Source organism: Mixophyes fleayi, chromosome 8, assembly GCF_038048845.1.
Source record: "Mixophyes fleayi isolate aMixFle1 chromosome 8, aMixFle1.hap1, whole genome shotgun sequence".
In the NCBI taxonomy this organism is placed as follows: Eukaryota; Metazoa; Chordata; class Amphibia; order Anura; family Limnodynastidae; genus Mixophyes; species Mixophyes fleayi.
In genome coordinates, this window is record NC_134409.1 from 67125981 (window position 1) to 67146187 (window position 20207).

The 20207-nt window shown below is 37.7% G+C and overlaps 1 protein-coding gene across 1 annotated transcript in view; it reads left to right on the forward strand.

Annotated features, from left to right (window-relative positions):
* Positions 1-20207, forward strand: part of HMCN1 (hemicentin 1) — a 295243-nt gene that overhangs the window by 77163 nt on the left and 197873 nt on the right. The window contains exons 16-22 of the mRNA XM_075182670.1: positions 136-318; positions 3614-3709; positions 4810-4937; positions 8711-8855; positions 11414-11526; positions 14286-14445; positions 15350-15527. Of these exons, the coding sequence (XP_075038771.1) occupies positions 136-318; positions 3614-3709; positions 4810-4937; positions 8711-8855; positions 11414-11526; positions 14286-14445; positions 15350-15527 (1003 nt within the window). The remainder of the gene's footprint in view (positions 1-135; positions 319-3613; positions 3710-4809; positions 4938-8710; positions 8856-11413; positions 11527-14285; positions 14446-15349; positions 15528-20207) is intronic.

The window sequence follows — 20207 nt, forward strand, 5'->3', positions numbered from 1 at the left end:
CAGCGCCGCTTTAAATTTAATCGCCGAAGACGCTGAACACGCCGGAGTTGAAGAATCCGGACATTAATACATTTGCCCCCTGTAGTTTTATTTTGCTGATTATTCATATTTAACGAAATGAAAACTTTTTTCCAGCTGCTCCTGTGTTCACAGAGAACCCAAGTAATATAGCAATGGATATTGGATCAGATGTGACTTTGCACTGTACTGCACAGGGATTCCCTGAACCGAAGATAAAATGGAGAAAGTTAAATGCCACATCCACATTTTCAAAGCCACTTATGTATAACCAGAAGACTGGGACACTACAGATTAGTAGTAAGTCTACATTGTAAAACAGAGTGCTTCTTAAAAAATAACCGTAAATCAAAGGAGATGTGTTAATTACCTTCATGTATGTAATGATTTCCTATGTATAACAAGAAACCTAAACACAGCAAAGCCTGTTTCCAATCACTTACAATGTATCACTTCTGTTACCTAGGAAACTGAAAGACAGTCACTAAAAGGGACATCCACCTTCAACAAACATATTCAAAATGCATTCTTTATAGCAATACAATACTGTTCCCAACTGATACTAAATGTACTATTATTTTGTACATTAGTTACTTTATCATCGTCCTGATGTGTAGATGTATTGTGCTCTGCTTCAGAGATTCTTAACTTGGTCTAGTCTTGGACAACTAGTTTGTCTGTTCTTGAGTCATCACTGCGTTGCAATAAAAATGTTACTTATAAGAAAACTTCACTTATGTGCAGTTTGTATTAGCAGTTAATTATGCATAATAGACACAAAGGGCTAGATTTACTAAGCTGCGGGTTTGAAAAAGTGGGGATGTTGCCTATAGCAACCAATCAGATTCTAGCTGTCATTTTGTAGAAGGTACTAAATAAATGACAGCTAGAATCTGATTGGTTGCTATAGGCAACATCCCCATTTTTTCAAACCTGCAGCTTAGTAAATCTAGCCCAAAGGGTCTATTTACAAATGTAACCCCTATCCTATCAATAACTGTTTACCATATACATTCTGTAGTTCAGTGGATAGCACTTCTTATTCTGCATCTTTTACCTTTTTTAATGGTCCTGCAGTATTGAATCCGCTGGCTGTGGCACGAGCCCACAGGACTGTTACCTTGTTGCTGTCAATGGGCAGTAATAATTGAAGTCTGTGATGTAGGGAAGATGCCAGTTGGAGGACTCAATACAGCCAGTCCCCCAAACTACTTGAGAGTGAATAGAGGAAATGGTTACTATGAGGACAGCACGATGCCTAGCATGCATAATAAAGCCTACGTTGCTGAGTAATTGCTATACCCGTCCACATTATATAGTGTATACAATTAGGGTTCAATAACTAAGTAGTGCATATCATATTAGGTTATGCTTGTAAATATGTTCAACATAGGTTATAAGTAACTGCTGTGCCCAGTTGGCAAAATTGTTTAAATTGTGCCAGGTCCATTTCAATGTATATAGATAACTGGGTATTATTGGGGAGTCATGTCATGAGAGGCACGTGGATGTCACGCTCTGGTCCCTCAAACGGGTACCTGTCTCGTTACCTGCATCTCACTGATCTTGAAACTGGCATGTTCTGGTGTCAAACTCACACCATTCATTTACCTACTGTCAGATCTGGGCAGGTGCAAGGTCTGTTTCACTTCAGGACCTTCTCCCTCTTTCTTATTGACTAAGTGTTATCGGAGCACTATTTAAACCTCCTGGATTCACCTGTCTGACCACTGTTCTTCAAGCTCACTTCCTGCAGCCTGTGGTTCTAGTTACTGTTCTCCTTGTGGATTGCGTGCACTTCAGTCTGCTCTCAACTCGTGGCCTTTGTTGAACTATCGCTGCTCCAGTATCTCTATTACCATCTCCAGAGTACTTCATCGTGACAGCCTCGGTTCTCTCATCGCTACCTCTCAGAGCCATGAGCTGTTATCCCGAGTTACCTCCGCTACTTCAGTCTGCTCTCAGCTCGTGGCCTGTGTTGAACTATCGTTGCTCCATTATCTCTATTACCATCTCCAGAGTACTTCATCGTGACAGCCTCGGTTCTCTCATCGCTACCTCTCAGAGCCATGAGCTGTTACCCCGAGGTACCTCCGCTACTTCAGTCTGCTCTCAGCTCGTGGCCTGTGTTGAACTATCGCTGCTCCAGTATCTCTATTACCATCTCCAGAGTACTTCATCGTGACAGCCTCGGTTCTCTCATCGCTACCTCTCAGAGCCGCTACTACGTCTGTGACTCATCAGCTGTTGTCCCGAGTTACCTCCACTACTTAAGTCTGCTCTCAGCTCGTGGCCTGTGTCGAACTATCGCTGCTCCAGTATCTCTATTACTATCTCGTAATATTACTTCATCGTGACAGCCTCGGTTCTCTCATCGCTACCTCTCAGAGCCATGAGCTGTTATCCCGAGTTACCTCTGCTACTTCAGTCTGCTCTCAACTCGTGGCCTGTGTTAAACTATCGTTGCTCCATTATCTCTATTACCATCTCCAGAGTACTTCATCGTGACAGCCTCGGTTCTCTCATCGCTACCTCTCAGAGCCATCAGCTGTTACCCCGAGTTACCTCCGCTACTTCAGTCTGCTCTCAGCTCGTGGCCTGTGTTGAACTATTGCTGCTCCAGTATCTCTATTACCATCTCCAGAGTACTTCATTGTGACAGCCTCGGTTCTCTCACCGCTACCTTGCAGAGCAGCTACTACTCCTGTCACTCATCAGCTGTTGTCTACTATTCTCCTATGTTGCTTTCTCCAGCAGCATGATGGCTAAGTGTTTAGCACGTCTGCCTTACAGCACTGGAGTCATGCGTTCACTTCCCGACCATGACCTTATCTGTGAGAAGTTTGTATGTTCTCCTCGTGTTTGCGTGGGTTTCAACCAGGTGCTCCGGTTTCCTCCCACACTCCAAAAACATACTGGTAGGTTAATTGACTGCTAACAAAATTGATCCTAGTCTGTCTGTGTGTGTGTATGTTGGGGAATTTAGACTGTAAGCCCCAATGGGGAAAGGATTGATGTGAGTGAGTTCTCTGTACAGCGCTGCGGAATTAGTGGCGCTATATAAATTAATGACGATGATGATCGCCATCCTGCTTAGTACATTTGCAGGAGGGATCTGTAGAGTCTTAAAAACTACTCACAAATACCTTTAACCTAAAAGACATTTTTATCTCTAGAGATATGTGTTCACATGTCCATAACTTTCATAGATTGTCGATATAAGACGGATTCTCTATTTTTTATTTACATTCACATGCTTCATTATTAGGGAAAATAAATGAATTATTGGTAAGTAGCTATCTAAAATAAGTGGAAATCATTGTTATATTGAACACATTTTAGGCTTTTGTTAGTACAGAATTTGCTAGTTGTTATCTTATTGAAGTGCAGTAGGCTGAATCTTATAAATAAGTAACACAGAAAACTGTGAAATTCAGCTAAACAAAGTGAAATTGTGAACATTTTTACCATTTTTGTGCGGATCACAGTTATTACCAGCATTCTGTGTTGCTTCTGTTTGTCAGTGTTCTGGTTCAATGGCGACTTATTAGCTATTACTTAGTATATATATTATATATATAAATATTTATTTTAGATCTATGGGTTGGAGATGAAGGTACCTATTTGTGTGAAGCTGAGAATCAGTTTGGAAAAGTTCAGTCCCAAGTCATTGTTACACTAACAGGACTAGGTAAGATATCTTTTCCAGATTCATGGACTTTTAAAACTCTTATCTTGATCTATAAAGCCAGATAATGTCAACATTGAACTGGCAGGAAATGCAGGGTGTTATTGCTGCTCGAATATATGCATACTTGCCAACTCTCCCTGAATGTCCGGGAGACTCCCGAAATTCGGGTCGGTCTCACGGACTCCCGGGAGGGCTGGCAAATCTCCTGCATCCTGCATTTGCGGGGCTAAAATGACGTGATTTGCGGTGAAACCCATACATTTTGGCCCCGCCCCCGCGACAAAACGGCATATTTGATGTGGGGGCGGGGCCAAAATGACACAATTCACGTGCCCCGCCCCCTGTCGCTCTCTAGACACGCCCCTCTCCCGAATACAATTTACCAAAGGTAGGCAAGCATGAATATATGTCACGTTTTAATCTATATCTAAAACCGTGAATTAGACCACTTATAATATGTTTACAAACATAACTCTTTCTTGTAGGCATTCAATACAGTTATGTTACCTCCTCTCAAGTGCAGCACTGTGAGGTTGGCCTGGTATATTTGGCCTAAAGCAGCACACAGATAAATCTGGACCTAGTCTTGGTATTTTCAGGCCCGGCGCTCCCATTAGGCAACCTTAGGCAGTTGCCTAGGGCGCCGGGACCTGCAGGGCGCCGCTAGATTGTCTAATCTAGTCAGTTGTTCCAAGAAGAGGATGGCGGCGGCCATTACAAAATAGCAACAGGCGCCCCTCCGCCGCTGCACTTCTGTCCCAAAACGCTGTCAGCGGTTTGGGACAGAAGTGCAGCGGCGAAGGGGCGCCTGCTGCTATTTTGTAATGGCCGCCGCCGTCCTCTTCTTTATCTGATATGATGCGCCCTTACATACCTCTCCCGGAGTTAAACATCTGAAATATGACGTTATACCAGGAAGTGCAGAGGGATCTGGGTAATGTAGTTTTATGGTTTCCTCTTCTCCTTTGAAATTTTTCCTAGGGCGCCGATAACGCTAGCACCGGCCCTGGGTATTTTAATAGACTATGTTTCTCTGTAGAAGGTTAATGAAAGCTGACCAATAATTCTTCTAATTTTTGTATCAATGCACCTCTTCTTAGTAATTCCTGCAATTGGAGAGAGCCCTTCCATGGTGAGTGTTATTGAAGGAAACCAGATCACTTTGCCATGTGTTATCTTAGCTGGAAATCCTCTTCCAGTGAGACAGTGGTTTAAGGACAACATAGTGGTAAGTGCCATTAATTATCATTGCTATTAAATTGTAATTCATATTACTATTTGTGAAACGTAACAATTGAGACATGCACATGTCTTGTTACATGTAAACAAAAGGATGCTAAAGCCAAATGTGGGCCTGCACAAGAAACAATGTACATTATTAACATACACAACACAGGACAGATTGACATATACAAAATGGTAAAAACCAATACTTGGAGGCGCCTACAAATGAACATCTAAAAACATAATTATTAAATAAAAAGCTTTTTAGACATCTATATGTGACATGGCACATAGACAAACTGAACTCTTGAATAATATGGAAATTATTTATTTATCTAATAGAATTAGCAAAAACATATATATTATCAATACAATATTAAAATATAAAAAAATGAAAATATATAAGTATTTAATATATAAGTATCTTCAACCTGTGTCTGTGTCTGTGTCTCTGTCTATGTGGTAGAGTGGCTCACAGTGTTCAGACTTTGCTTTAGTAACTTGCAAGTCAGGGTTTGTGTCCCTGACATGACACTAGGAAAATAGTTTATTATTTTTTTCTAATGTAATATGTTTGTTGGTCTCCATGCTCTAATTATTATATATAAAAAGAATATATAACCAGGATGTACCTGAATGAGTATCAATGAGGGGATATATATCTAAAAAATAAAAAATAACAAAGTAGACAAAAATTATAATAGCACATGAAATATATACATATATGTGTGGACATGTGTTTTTTTTGTAATATATCTGTTTGAGTGACTTAGACTGAACTCCTGGACATGTTTAATAAAGTTTGATCTAAATTTTTATGCAGCTATAACTGTTTTAAGTAGGAGTAATTAAATGTGTTTGACAGCTAGTTATCCACTTAAGAAAGATGCTGACTGGTCAAAGTGGGGTAAAAAAAATAGTAGAAGTGAAACATCTTATGCATTTGGATACTGGGATAATATTCAGACCACTTAGATCTATTGAAGTAAAAGCATTGTATTAAAACACTGCTATATAATTCTCCCTATTTGCCTGTTATGCTGCTAAGACAGATCCATCAGTGAACATTGCGCTCAGCTGCCACGATCTACAGCTCCTGTCAGGCTCTTTCCTTCAATCAGACTCTTGTGATCTACCGGATCTACAGCTCCTGTCAGGCTCTTTCCTCCAGTCAGACTCTTGTGATCTACAGGATCTACAGCTCCTGTCAGGCTCTTTCCTCCAGTCAGACTCTTGTGATCTACAGGATCTACAGCTCCTGTCAGGCTCTTTCCTCCAGTCAGACTCTTGTGATCTACAGGATCTACAGCTCCTGTTAGGTTCTTTCCCTCAGTCAGACTTTTGTGAGTAAAACATCCTAAGTGATTTGTGGGATCCATTGGGCTGTCTAAATACAGAGGAGAAGATACTATTTTCCCTAAAACAGCCACTCGCACCAGTATTGATTACAATCTCACTTCTAGGACAGTTAAAAGGGAGTGTGTGCCATCTACTGATTGACAGCGTCTATTTCTATTACTACAATACAGAGACTATATACGGATATAATCCATATTTAATGAAAAGGGAGTAAAGTTAATACTAAACGGAAAATTCCTTTCATACACACAAATATTGAGAACCATGCATCAATGATTTCACCAGAAGGAAGTTTAAAACTCCACATTTAGGGAATTCAAATGTGCTGCCTAATCATATCCTATTTATACATTTAACATTGCATTGGTGTTTTTTTGCATGTGTACCTATTTTGATAAATTCAGCAATACTTCTTATAATCTTTATAGTGGTTTTCTTATATGTATATTTAGTCTGTCTACAGCAAGATTTTTTACTTTTTTAATATTTTAATATTGTATTGAATATATTTATGTTTTTTGCTATTTCTAACAAATAAATAAATCATTTGTATGTTGTTCAGGAGTTCAGTTTGTCTATGTGCCATGTGACATATAGATGTCTAAAAAGCTTTTTACTCAATAATTACATTTTTAGATGTTCATCTGCGGCGCTCCCAAGTATTGTTTTTTGCTATTTGCATTCACACAGGGGAAGTGGCATATCCCCTCTATTGGGGTGTGACTCTTTTTGATGAACTCTTATACTTCATATCATTTATATTTATTGTTTTTGTGTATTATTGCCTAGGAGGTTATTGTGTGTTTTGTGACATATACACAACACCTGAAGAAGCAGCATTGGATTCATGTAAAGTTCTCCCTCACACACTGTGCCGAATACACTACACATTACAAACTCAATGAGTTTTCTCTCATTACTACCTTACATCTCTTCTATACCATAAGGAGAGCTGAACTGCAACAGTTTGAGAAAGGCCCTTTACTTTTTCAGCATGACAATGCCCCAGTGCACAAAGTGAGGTCCATCAAAAAAGGGTTTTCTCAGTTTGGTGTCTAAGAACTTGACTTGCCTGCACGGAGCTCTGCCCTCATCCCCCCTGAAGAGCCTTTGGGATGAAGTGGAACATGTACTGTGAGCCAGGTCTCTTCACCCATCAGTGCCTGACCTCATTAATGTTCTTGTGGCCAAATAAATGTGAATCCCCACAGCAATGTTCCAAAATCTAGTGGAAAGACTTCCATAAAACTTTATGGAGAGAAGGGGTTTTCAAGCACAGACCAAGGACAATAAGGGCATGTTATAGACCTGGAGAAACAATCATATATGTCTGGTAGGAGGCATGTCTTATGCACCTGCTAGAGGGCAGGTGCAAATATACGTTTATGATGATGACTTGTTGAAGCAGAGCTGGAAGCATCTCGAGATGTGTACAGCTCTGAATATGGAAGTACATATGCAGGGGAGTGCTGACAAATTTTAGCCTGGGGGCAATACTCGACTCAGAAGCTTATGTATAGGAAAAAAATGCAGGAAGCCCAGTGACCCAGCCCAAAGTAGGCCACTATGGGACCTACCCGGAGGGCAATTGCCCCACTGGCCCCCGCCCAGCCTGCCCCTGTACATATGATATTTTTTCCTGCACTTTTTTAAGTGTGATTTACACCCATTTCACAACCAACGCTACCCCTTTATCTGCATCAGAATAAAACAAAGGTTTTTATGTAAGGTAAAGAGTAATTGTATCAATGTAGTAATGATAAAAACACATTCAAAAACAGTTGTTAAGACACCAATTTGGCTTGCATATAGGATTAAACATTTCATTTCTACAGTAATTTTACAAGGAGTAATTAAGAAGTAAGGAGCTCTATTATATACTTGCAATAACAAAGTTCTAAAAATTCAAGAGAACCAGACCTGAACATGTTAATGCAGTGTATGAAGGGAATAGTCACATGCACTAGTAGCTCAGTCATCTCAGAGCTATTCCGTTAATGTGAAATATCCATAGCTATTTTTTTTCCAAATCTGCTAGTGATCAAACTACAGTGGCCAAAAACTGCTTAAGAAATGATGACAGAGAGGGGCTAATTTAAATGTCTGAGGCACAGAGCAAAATCATCTTTGGTGAAGCCACACACCGAGATTTCTGCTAAAGTGCAAGGGTTTGCATTGATAGGAGAATAAGTTTGCATTGGTTGATGGGGGCAGAGCTAAAGCATTGTGGAGCAGGGCAAAAATTACTGTAATTTTTATGAACTGAAATTATTAAGGTGAGGTAAAAAGTACAGAAGGTGCAATTTTCAGGTGTTCCTTACATTGCTGAATGATGCACATCCATTTTTGCACTGAGACAACATTTTTAGACAAACTCTGCCAAATTTACATATATAAAATGTTATTATTTTTTTTTAGCTGGTTTCGAACCCATATGTTAGTGTGCGGACAGATGGAAGTCTTCACTTGGAAAGTGTTCATCTGAAAGATGGTGGAGAATATGTATGTGCAGTGACCAACGTTGCCGGTACAAGCAAAAGAGCAACAACTGTCAATGTATATGGTAAGGGAAAATAGAGCAACATTAATTGATATGATTGAATAGCTTATGTAACACCTGACAATAAATGTGTTTTAAATGTTTTAGTTGTTCCTTACCAGCGTACTGGGACACTTGTATATACTAAGCTGGATATGTTATAGGAATGTTGCCATTATATGGGTAATGTTAAAAAAAATAATTTGAGGAATGGCATATGCAACATATTGATTTTCAAAACTGAAATCATGTTGCTAAGATTTCAGTTGGGGTTTTCATGTACTCTTACTTTGTTAAGATTACAATCTTATTTGCTACAATAATTTCATGTTGGTGTATCACTAGATCTTGCAAGTCATTCTAGGGGGTTGCATTTTTTATTCGCTTTCTGAGTGTTTCACTTACAAAGTGATGGGAATTTACAGATGAACAATACAGCTTGCAATCACTGAGCAACAACTGAGTATTGCAATCAACAATCTTCATCTGCTGCATCCAGAATCTGCATTCACCATCTCACTGTATCTTGCAGATTGTATTTCTCAATTTTCCTTGGACACTTGCCATTCATTCTAAAACCACATTGAAAGCCCATGAAAAAGTATCTTTCTTAATATCTCTCCATAGTATTATCCTTAGAATTACAAAATCCTTCAACCCCCCTGCATCACAACCCTTTATTCATTTTGTCTACTTACCGCTCCACTCAGCTCTAACTAACACTCATGAACTTATTTCCTGTCTTTATTTCTTAATGGCAATATCCCCAACCTCAGCACAAAATAATAACTCTTATATTTTATGACCATATTATCTACTGAAATCCATCCTTTTCTAGCAATTAGTGATACATTTAATTATAATTATACACACTCTAGAAATCCAGCAAACCTCAAAGGTATCACCTGTCTCCCACCACTTTCAAAATCCTTTGAATGTGACTTATGGAATGAACACTCCAGCTGTAACAAATGGTAAATTCAAAGATTTTATATTTTTTAAAGTACATACTCTACATTGATTTCAGCATCCTGATTCATGACCTACATACACTTTCTGCCTCCAAACTAATCTCTCTATCCTCTTCTCTGAGCTTCTTGCAGTCAGGAGTGGACCTAGACTTTATTTTTAGGGGGGGGCGATTTATCATAATCATGTCCCTCCATCATCCTCATTGGCTAGCCCCGGTTGACCCCACCACAGCGCTCTATTACCCCGCCCCTCGCCCATTTTGATCTATGTCTTTGACGCAATTTAAAGATAGGCTTGTGCTGATAGGGTGGAGATCCACTACTGCTTGCACTAGCCACTTCACCTACACATCTCTGCCTTTTGTCTTGTTTTCTTCTGACTTTTCGTTTCTGTTTTGTTACAGCTCCTTTACCTCTCTCAGACCATCACCTGATTAACTATCCTCTGTGCACCCTAACTCAACCAAGGTTCCTCATACCAACAGTAATCTCAGTTCCATTGATTTAACCAGCTTTCTTCTTCTCTGCAATAACTTTTATTCACAATTTTACATTCCTTTGCCCTGATTTGACAGCCCCCCATCTTATGATCCAGTTACAGTTTCACCCCAGCTTGACCATGACCTCATCCACAAGGGTAATGCTTCTAAAACAAAGTACAATGCCATTCAGGAAAGTGTCATACTTCTGGCAAATTCCTAAAATATACTGCTTGCCAGGCGCCATCCCCGCACTCTTCCTAGGTGCAGGGGACGGTCGCCTCTCTTTGCCTTGCTAGGTAACAGGACGCACTTCCGGTTTTCAGGGCCTTGCTGCACGCGCATGCGCAAGAATGATCGTGTCCCGTTGCTAGGAAACGGGATGCGCTGCTGACCGCTGAATTATCCCTCACTCCCTGCTATTTAAGTCACACTCTGGCACCATTAGGGTGCCAGAGTATTGGTTTACTCCAGCTCCAGCACTTCCTGTTTATATGCTCCATTGTGGTTTACTGACTTCTGGCTTGTTTCTTCGCTCATTCTTCTGGATCCTGATTTGGTACTGCACAGTCCGTTTGGTTTTGAGCTTCTGCTTATCCCTGACACCTCTCCAGGTTCTCCCTTTGTCCTCCGCTACTGTTTGGCTCGACCTGGACCATCTGACTATTCCTGTTTACAACTCCACCGCGCTAGTAACTCACTTCGAGAAACGCAACCTGTGCATCCCACACAGCGAAGACCAAACCTCCTTGCGGGTTGTCCTGGTGAACAGCAGGATGTGTTAGACTCTGCGTCTCTCTGTTCATTTGCGTAAATACCAACCGGTGCATCTTACAGTGTCTATAAATGTGACACTGCAATACCACTCCTTCTGAAATTTTTGGGATGTGGCCAAACAAATATACCTCTAGTCTCTCATCTCCACTCAGTATTCTAAACCAAAATGTCTCTTCTCAACCCAAACATACCCTTCCAACTACTATCATTTGCCAAGATCTTGCATCCTATGACAAATTAGACAATATTCACTATGAAATTATATCTTTAGATTTTGCTAGAGAGTCCATCATACAAATATTTTAATATATTTTCTATATATGTCAGGAATTATATTTATCCTTTTCTATTTTAGTTAGCCCTATCATTCAACACGGACCCCAAATTTTCAGTACAATTGAAGGACATGCAGTATCTCTACCATGCAAAGCCAGTGGAGTACCGAAACCATCTATTATCTGGAAAAAGGTAACTATATCTAAGTGTATACTACAATTTAGGAAATCATATGCAATTACATGTTATGTGGCAGATGTCTGTGTTTTAAAATACAGTGATCCCTATTTTACACTGCCAGCTTAGAAAATGCAAAAACCTGACATTAAAAGGGTGTTAATGTTTATATAGAGGGCAACACATAATAGTATTAAAATATTTTATAATAGTGTTACGATAGTCAACCTGATAGTATGTAAAGGTGGTTGTATAAAGAGCAGGCACTGGGACACATTTTTTTACAATAACATAGAGGGCCTGATTAATTAAGGAACGTAAAATGAATGTTCTGTACATTTTGTAAAAATGCATCTAAATCAGGCACACGCATGTTTATATTCAACAAGGAGTGCAAAAAATAAGTCTGATGATCAATACAGGTCTTAGTCCTCTAACAGACAATACACTGCAGTATATGTCCAATGTATATGTAGAATATAAAGTCACAAAAGAACGCACAGAAAAAAAGTCAATTAATGTCACCTGTTAATAATATAGTAATTACAAAACATTAAAAAAATAAACAAAATGTAAAATACATTTATTAGGATGTTATTAATGTCTATTGTAGATAAAATACATGTGTACAGTTGCTTCTGATTGCAAACACATGTTCTAGCTTGTATACGCGGCAGTCACCACTAGTAATCGGCAGTTACACCCGACCTGTAGCCCCTTTTTCTCGTGTTTGGCATCTTGTTTTACGGCAGTTGTAACAGTGACTGTAGATATACAAAGACTCCCAATCCTATGCTAATTTTTATCAGTGTTTAAGGGGTTGGCCAACCCGTTTCATTGTTTATTTTACTATAAAAATTTATTTATACAATATTAAATACATTTTATTATTGATATTAACTATCAATTAGTACAATAGCTGTTAGAAAGATAGATAAATTCAAATTTTCATATTAAAAATTTACATTTTTCATAGTCATTAACATTTTATTCCAATTTTGTTGACAGCCTAATCTCATTTGATTGGAAGTATTTTTAAATCTATAGTCACTGCCTCACTGGTTTGTTACTGGAAGCATCACACGAAATTCAGGGTAAAAAGCAAAGTGAATAGTTGTTCATCATCAATACAGGTTATTTATTAAATGCTTATGAACGGAACACCTAGGGCTAAATTTACTAAACTGTGGGTTTGAAAAAGTGGAGATGTTGCCTATAACAACCAATCAGATTCTAGTTATAATTTATTTATTACATTCTACAAAATGGCAGCTAGAATCTGATTGGTTGCTATAGGCAACATCTCCACTTTTTCAAACCCGCAGTTTAGTAAATATACCCCTTAGAGTTTTTTAAATAAACAAATCAATCAATCTGTATTAAATCTATACTAAGGCAATATATATTAAAGTACATTTGGTAGTTATTTTAAGACAATCTATAATTTAAAAAGTTTCACAAGTTTAGAACAGATACAATGACTTCAAACAACTAGCATGAAGGATTTTGTGTAGAAGTTCATGGAGGGGAGGGGGGGCACAGTCTTTGCGCACCCGGCAGAAATCATGTGGGGGGGGGGGGCAACTGCCCCCTCTGTCCCCCGGGTTCCTACACCCCTGTCTCTGACATAGGGTTTGTCTCATGCACAGAGCAATTTTACAAAAAATACTCCACGTATCGGCATTTACGTGCCTTAATTTATATGGCCCAGTGGGTCTAATTTATCTTTAGGATCAAATACATTTAATAGTGCAAAGTTACATTTTTACAAATCATGTTGCAATGTACATTTTTCCAGTTATGGATTTGTGTCCCACCAGTCTTGTGGTACTGTCTGTCTTAAAAAGAAGTCCATAAGAAAAACAAGAAAATTACCTTTGCTACCAAACTTAGTTCTCTTAGCACATCAATGCGATACTTTTGGTTAGAATTTGTAACGTGTGGCAGTTGTTATATATTAGCAAATTATTTGGTGTGTATATATACATATATGTGTGTATATCTATATATGTATACAAAGAGAGAAAGAGAGAGATAGGTATGTATATATATATATATTTATTTATTTTGTTCATTAGAGACACAATGTTAAATGGTTCGTTTCAGTTGTTGCAAAACAACATTTCGCCTACAAAGTTTTGTTTGTTAGAAAAAATCCAAATATTCTTGCTTAGCCTTTATCACCAGTAATTGTTGGACCTGGGGGCATGGTTTTAGAGTGCATGTGTTGTTTCACAAAGGGGCTCTGTGATGTTGAAAGTGATTTGAAAGGCTGCATTCCTGTGAATATTGGAGGGTGGTGTCTTTCTTTGAGTTCAAATCTCTTTTTCTTTTTCCCTCCACTCATTCTCCAAATTATATAAACACTGCAATTTACAGTATATGTGGTATTGACATAGAGGTACAAACATAATGCACAGTACATAGAACAACATGAAAGTTAATATTCACCCATTGATGTGTACAATATATGTATATATATATATATATATATATGTATATATATATATATATATATATAAATTAACGTTAAATTACGGCTATAAGTAAGTGTTACTTTATAAATATAATCCTAATGTATGTTAGGTGCAGCATTAGGGACTAAATGATACATGGAGCTTTGCACTAAATCACTGTTCCATAAAAAATTTGCTACTGCCTATTTAAAAAGAATTATGGACAGATAATTATTGGATCATTTTGTATACCACATTGTATTGGAGGATATTTTAGTGATTCGCAGTTTCAGCACTAACACATATTTTCCTTTAAAGAAGGGAGAAACAATTGTTCAGAACAATGATTCTATAATCATTGAGTCGGATGGAAGTCTGTTCCTATCTGCTCCAGGAGGGGAGGATTCTGGAGAATATTCTTGCAGTGCAGTAAATGCTGCAGGATATGCAGCACGTAAAGTTCAACTTACAGTTTATGGTAAGCTGCGCATTATTGCTACTATATATTTTAATAATATTTAATTTAATTATAACAATTGGGGCTATGAAAACAGCATGCATACTGTATGCTCCTAGAAAAACAGCCACAACCTTTTGTCTGGGTGCTTAATGTAGTCCAACAGACCATTGCTCATAATTCGCAAAAATAATTAAATTTGATTTCATCTTATATCATTATTTAAAAAATCATTCTTTAGTGTAATGTAATGGATATTTAAATGAAAAATAATAAAAGATAAGTTAATGATGCATAATTAAGAGAAATTGAAAGAAGCACATTAATACGCCTTGGTTTGCGGAGCAGCGCAGAAATGAGATTTCATTTTCCTACTTCAACTTAACAGATATTTTCCTTTAATACTACCTCAGCAGGTTTTTTAATAGAAATGATAAATTACACAGCTGTTATCATTATAAAGCCATAAAAGATATATAAATATGTTAAAAATGGTGATGAGTTTGCTAGTTTTAGGAACCAAGCAGACCCTTATGGTTGTCAATGGAGGAATTTAGCATTTAGCGCTTCATGTCAGACCCAAAAGAGTCATCATTTAGAAGGAAAGAGCAATGAAGGATTTGGTACCAAAAGAGTTGCAGTGCATTTTTCATATTTGTTATTACTATCATGTGGATATCGAGACCCAGTGATGTATCATGTATACCATCCACAACAAAGGGTGCTTACGATATATTGTTGTATATTGTTACTAGATTCATATCTTTATTTTATTTGTCAATTTTTTGGCTGCATAAAATATTCTGTATAACACCTAAAATGCTGAAAGCAATTCAGTATCATCATTGTGAAGTTATATAAATGATGTGGAATATAGACATTGTAGGCAACCAATATTATATATCAAATTTGTTTTTTTTTTCAGTAAAACCCAGAATTTGGAATCCAGAATCAATAAGCCCCAAAGAAAGTTCTAAAAGTCAGATAGAAATATCAGTGAAAGTAGGTGATGATGTGATCCTTCCATGTGAGGTAAAGAGTGTTCCTCCTCCATTTATTACCTGGGCAAAGGAGAAACAGCTCATTTCACCATTTTCTCAGAGGTACAGTAACATATCTCTAGATAATATACACTGCATATTTTACACTACTCTTACTCTTACCTAAACACAGTAGAGCTAGACCTTTTGTAGGCATGACCAACATACAAGATAATTACTGTTTTTCCCCCAGGATTCACTACTAATATTTCTGTAAAAGTATCTTTCTTTTTCTCCTTTTTGGGTTACAATCTCCTTAATATACTGGCAAATATATGTATGACCATTTAATACCGTTAACAACTCCTCGCAAAAGGTATTTCTGAATTAACCCATGAAATATCATTTTTATATTTCTTTATATCAACAAGTTTCAAGAATAATCACGACAAGATATAGGATTTGTTTAAAGTGTGTTGTATTATATTATAGAACAATAAACAGCGTAACAATATTGTACACACAATATAGCTTTAGTGCAATATATATCATACTTATTGCCTGTAATATAGATATATATGTAATTGTGTGTATTTTGACTAACTATTGTCTAAAGGTGTGTGTGTGTGTGCATTGTGTAGTGAAGGGGGAGGGGAGAATCCATACAGACCACAAACATACCTCACTTAAAGTCTAGCGGCCATTTTCAAGCACATGGTTTCAACCAGTTCAAACTACTACACTTTCTATGCATAAACCAACATAACCTGCACTTTCTATGCATATCTAACAATCTGATCACTTAACCACAATCTGATCACTTCCTAATCCATCACTTTCTATGCAATGTAGTCACCATCCAAAATGGCTGACTTGCCATGCTTGTAGGCCCACAAGGCCTACTAAACAATTACAGTTACTAAACAATGTGAACTCAGTACAGACCCATTACTCATTACAAGCAGTATTTAGCCAATCCACCACAAATAGCTCTATAGTCAGCAGTAAATGCACAATGTCCATTGGCCAATTTTAACACATGATATTTCACACATAGCACAAACATCTCCATTACCAAAGCCTAACAAATCGATCCAAATTCAAACACAAATGCTATCATTTATCCCAACCAGGATCCAGACTATGTATAGTACAGCACTCCACAAGTCACAGCACAGCATTAACTATGTATAAACACAAATGCTTTCATTTATCCCAACCAGGCATGCATTTATGTAACTCTGTCCATATAACTCTGTCCATATCAATCCAAACTTTCATTCTCACTTAAACTTTCATATCACTTACAACAAATAATCATTCATTCTTATGTCCTCCATTCAACAACACATTATAACATGCTCACACTCACCTTTCATGTCATGCACACTCCATACTAGTCAGGGCCTAAGTAGGCCTGTTCACCTAGAAGCTACATTACCTATCAGTCCGAAATCCAGCATGGAGTAAAAATGTCCAGGCTAATTTCTTTGTCTACTAAACACCTCTTGTGGGCGGAGTCTGGAAGCTGGCTATAGGCTTTCATTTGCTAATTACAGACAAAATGCTGAAAACCTGTTTAAGTATTTAGTTACCACCCACAATCACAGGTGGGGGGCAGATTTTCATGTGCACAGTCACCTTTCAATTCAATTGTGGCTGCATCTCTGTTATAGGTTATAAAATGAAACATAAATAAGATTATTTATGCACTCTTTATCATTCCCCCTGATGTCAGTTTTCTGTCATTACAGTTAGACTGACAGATATCTGTTGTCATCTCTTATCAGTGTCCCTAGTGTTCCTAGTGATTGTATGTAACATGTATGAGTGTGTGTGAACAGGTGGTCAATAAGGCTACATATTAATATATATATTTGAGTTTGGAATTAATTATGGTAAGGCAATTTTTAGCACAAATATCAAGAAAGAATGGGGGAAGACGCTAATGGATCTCCTACGTTGCCATGTCTGATGAAAAAACCTTGTCTTAGGAGAAAAAATCAACACATGTCAAGGTACTCCCCAATAAATTATCCCTCAACAATTAAATCTAAGATCCGAAGGTTGTTCCATCTTTGGTGTCTCTTCATGATGTCATCATCTTCACCAAGTACGATGGGGGGGGAGTCTTGTGGGGTACAGTCATCTTTGACATCTGGTTTGGATCTCTTCTGTGTCCAAGTCCTGCCATTCTGTGTCCTTAACGACCATCTCAGGATCTCGTGTCATCTGTCAGGGATATCATCTGCTACAGCTGGGCACCGTCTTAATTCTCATCCATCTTGTAGGAAAGAAAAGAAAAATATCAGTTGTTTTGAAATTTTTACTTTTTCCTACCCATCTGTCGTTCCTGCGTCCGGTCCACTTGTAGCATTCCGATATCCTCTGCAGCTGTCCACTTCTTGGTTCCTAATATGGGAAGAAAAACAAAAAATACTCTTCTGGGAATTCTCCCTTCCGAGCATGGTAAGAATCCTATCCCGTCCCCTCTGATGACTTACGAATTTCATTCCAGGTGTTAAAAAAAACAAACAAACATTTTTCTGTCCTATGCGAGTATTATGGAGCAAACTTCACATATTTTTGACCACTAGGTGGCGCCAGGGATCTGTAGACTGACTTATCTTATTACAATACCATAAAAATTCCTTCAAAGTTTCCATGTACCTGGGAAACTCAAATTTTTATACCTTTCTTAGCATTACCATTATCCCCCTTTTTCTCATTTCCAATGATCTATGTATCAGTTGGGAAGGAGAAACAAAGGAATCCTGTTCTTAGTTACCTGCGGAGACAGAAATAAATGTGAGTATACATAATACATTTATGTCACATAACGTCATCTTACCTAATCATATCTCCAAGGACACACGATGTTTAGAGATTTACCCATTTAGTATATTGGTGATGGCAATTTCCCTCTAAAGAACCTCTTTAAACACTTAAAAGCATTAGACATTTTGTACATAACCATCTTTGCTGGGTAGCGGATCTGTATATCCACTACTGATGTTCTCTGTCTAAGAATGAAAACTGATTTAGGTGCACTATTGCCCCTACTGGCCAGCAAAGATTAATGCAACAAAATCACTAAACTACTATTTTGTTTTAAAACTTTTACTGCAGTTGGTAAACAATCACTGCTTAAATCTACTATATGATCCATATCAGTCCCCCTGATCCTGGTGAATAAAACTACTACTCACTGGGGTTTAATTTTATTTAACTCGGTTTTATGGGTATTTATGAACACAAACTTTAGAAATTTGTGTCTGTCATCAACAAGCACTAATATTCATGCCCTGGGTTTCTCCTTGACTCTAGTTTACCATGTCTACATACAATTGTGTGTTTCCCTACCTAGTCCTTATGTAATGATACAACAGTTCTGATGGCATTTATCAGTTGCTGTGTAACCTTACATAAGTGGAAATTTCATGTCACACTTTTGAGTGGCATATACCACTGTGCATTAGGATCCACCTTTTTATCCCTAGGCAATAAAACACATTACCATTATCCAGGGGTTTCATTAATTCTAATGCTACATGTTGCCAAACACCTCCAAAATAATGACATGTAAAATGATCAGATCTATATTTTATCCCGCCTGTTTCCAGAGTACAAACTCTGATGAAGGGGCTGCAATATATATTTGTAACCACTAGGTAGTGTGTCTGTTACCAATATTATTTGTTCTTTACAATATACCATTATAAATTACCTGTATATACCTGGGTTTTTAAAATGAGTAGGATTTTAAATACCACCTCTCTATTATCCCATATGTCCTCATATACAGTTTTAAAACAAATGCATATATATATATATATCTCAGACATTGCAAGGGCTAAATCAATTTTCATTTGTTGACCTAACAGCAAGGACGTCTCCTTGTATACATTCAACTATCTCCAATGACAAAACCCAAATTTTACTTATTATTCCCTATTACTTATGTTACAAGGGCAATTAAGTGTTCAATGCTCTGAGTACATATAATACCTTATTTCTTAGAATTTATAATGTAATGTTTTTTTTACCATCTAAAATCAAGTCTTTTGCAGCCATTTACATACCTACCTGTGGCCTGCTTTACTAAAAGACCTTGATTTAGACATACTACATCTGTGGCATCTTGAATAATATAAATATTCATATTTTACCTGCCGCGACCTGTGATATGGTCCACGTAATTACACCTAGCTTATCAATACATAACCTGATTATAAGCTTACTACTGGTGATCACTATACGTTTTAGCAGGGTTAAACACACAGGTTAAACATACCACACTTTGCGAGTTTCCAAAGTAATTAAAAAAATAAAATCCATATGTTCCATGTTATAGACTTGTGTGTTAATAATGTGTGTGAGTATCCCCCTGTCTACTGAGTGGAAATGCTGTTCTCAATCGTATAATGATTGGTAAATTCGTTTTGCAGATCTGGTTGCACCCAGCCAAAATCGCTAATAATGGCTTTACCGGGGAACCATTGCGCATGATCCGCTCATAATTTAAGTGTCGCCGTAGCCGTACCCACTAAACAACTGTCATAGGCGTGTTTCTACAGAAGTTACATATCGGAATGCCTCTATGGATTACCTAGTATACTTAATCTACAAGATACAAGCAACTTGATCTATCCATATAACATAAAAATATTGTATCAACCCAAAGTAACTATCGGCGTATAATACAATTTGCGCCTTTTTCGCTATTTTCGTCACGTCGAATAATACGCACCCGTGACATCTCCGGTGTACTTTAGAGACATCTTTCTACACAATCTTCCAAAC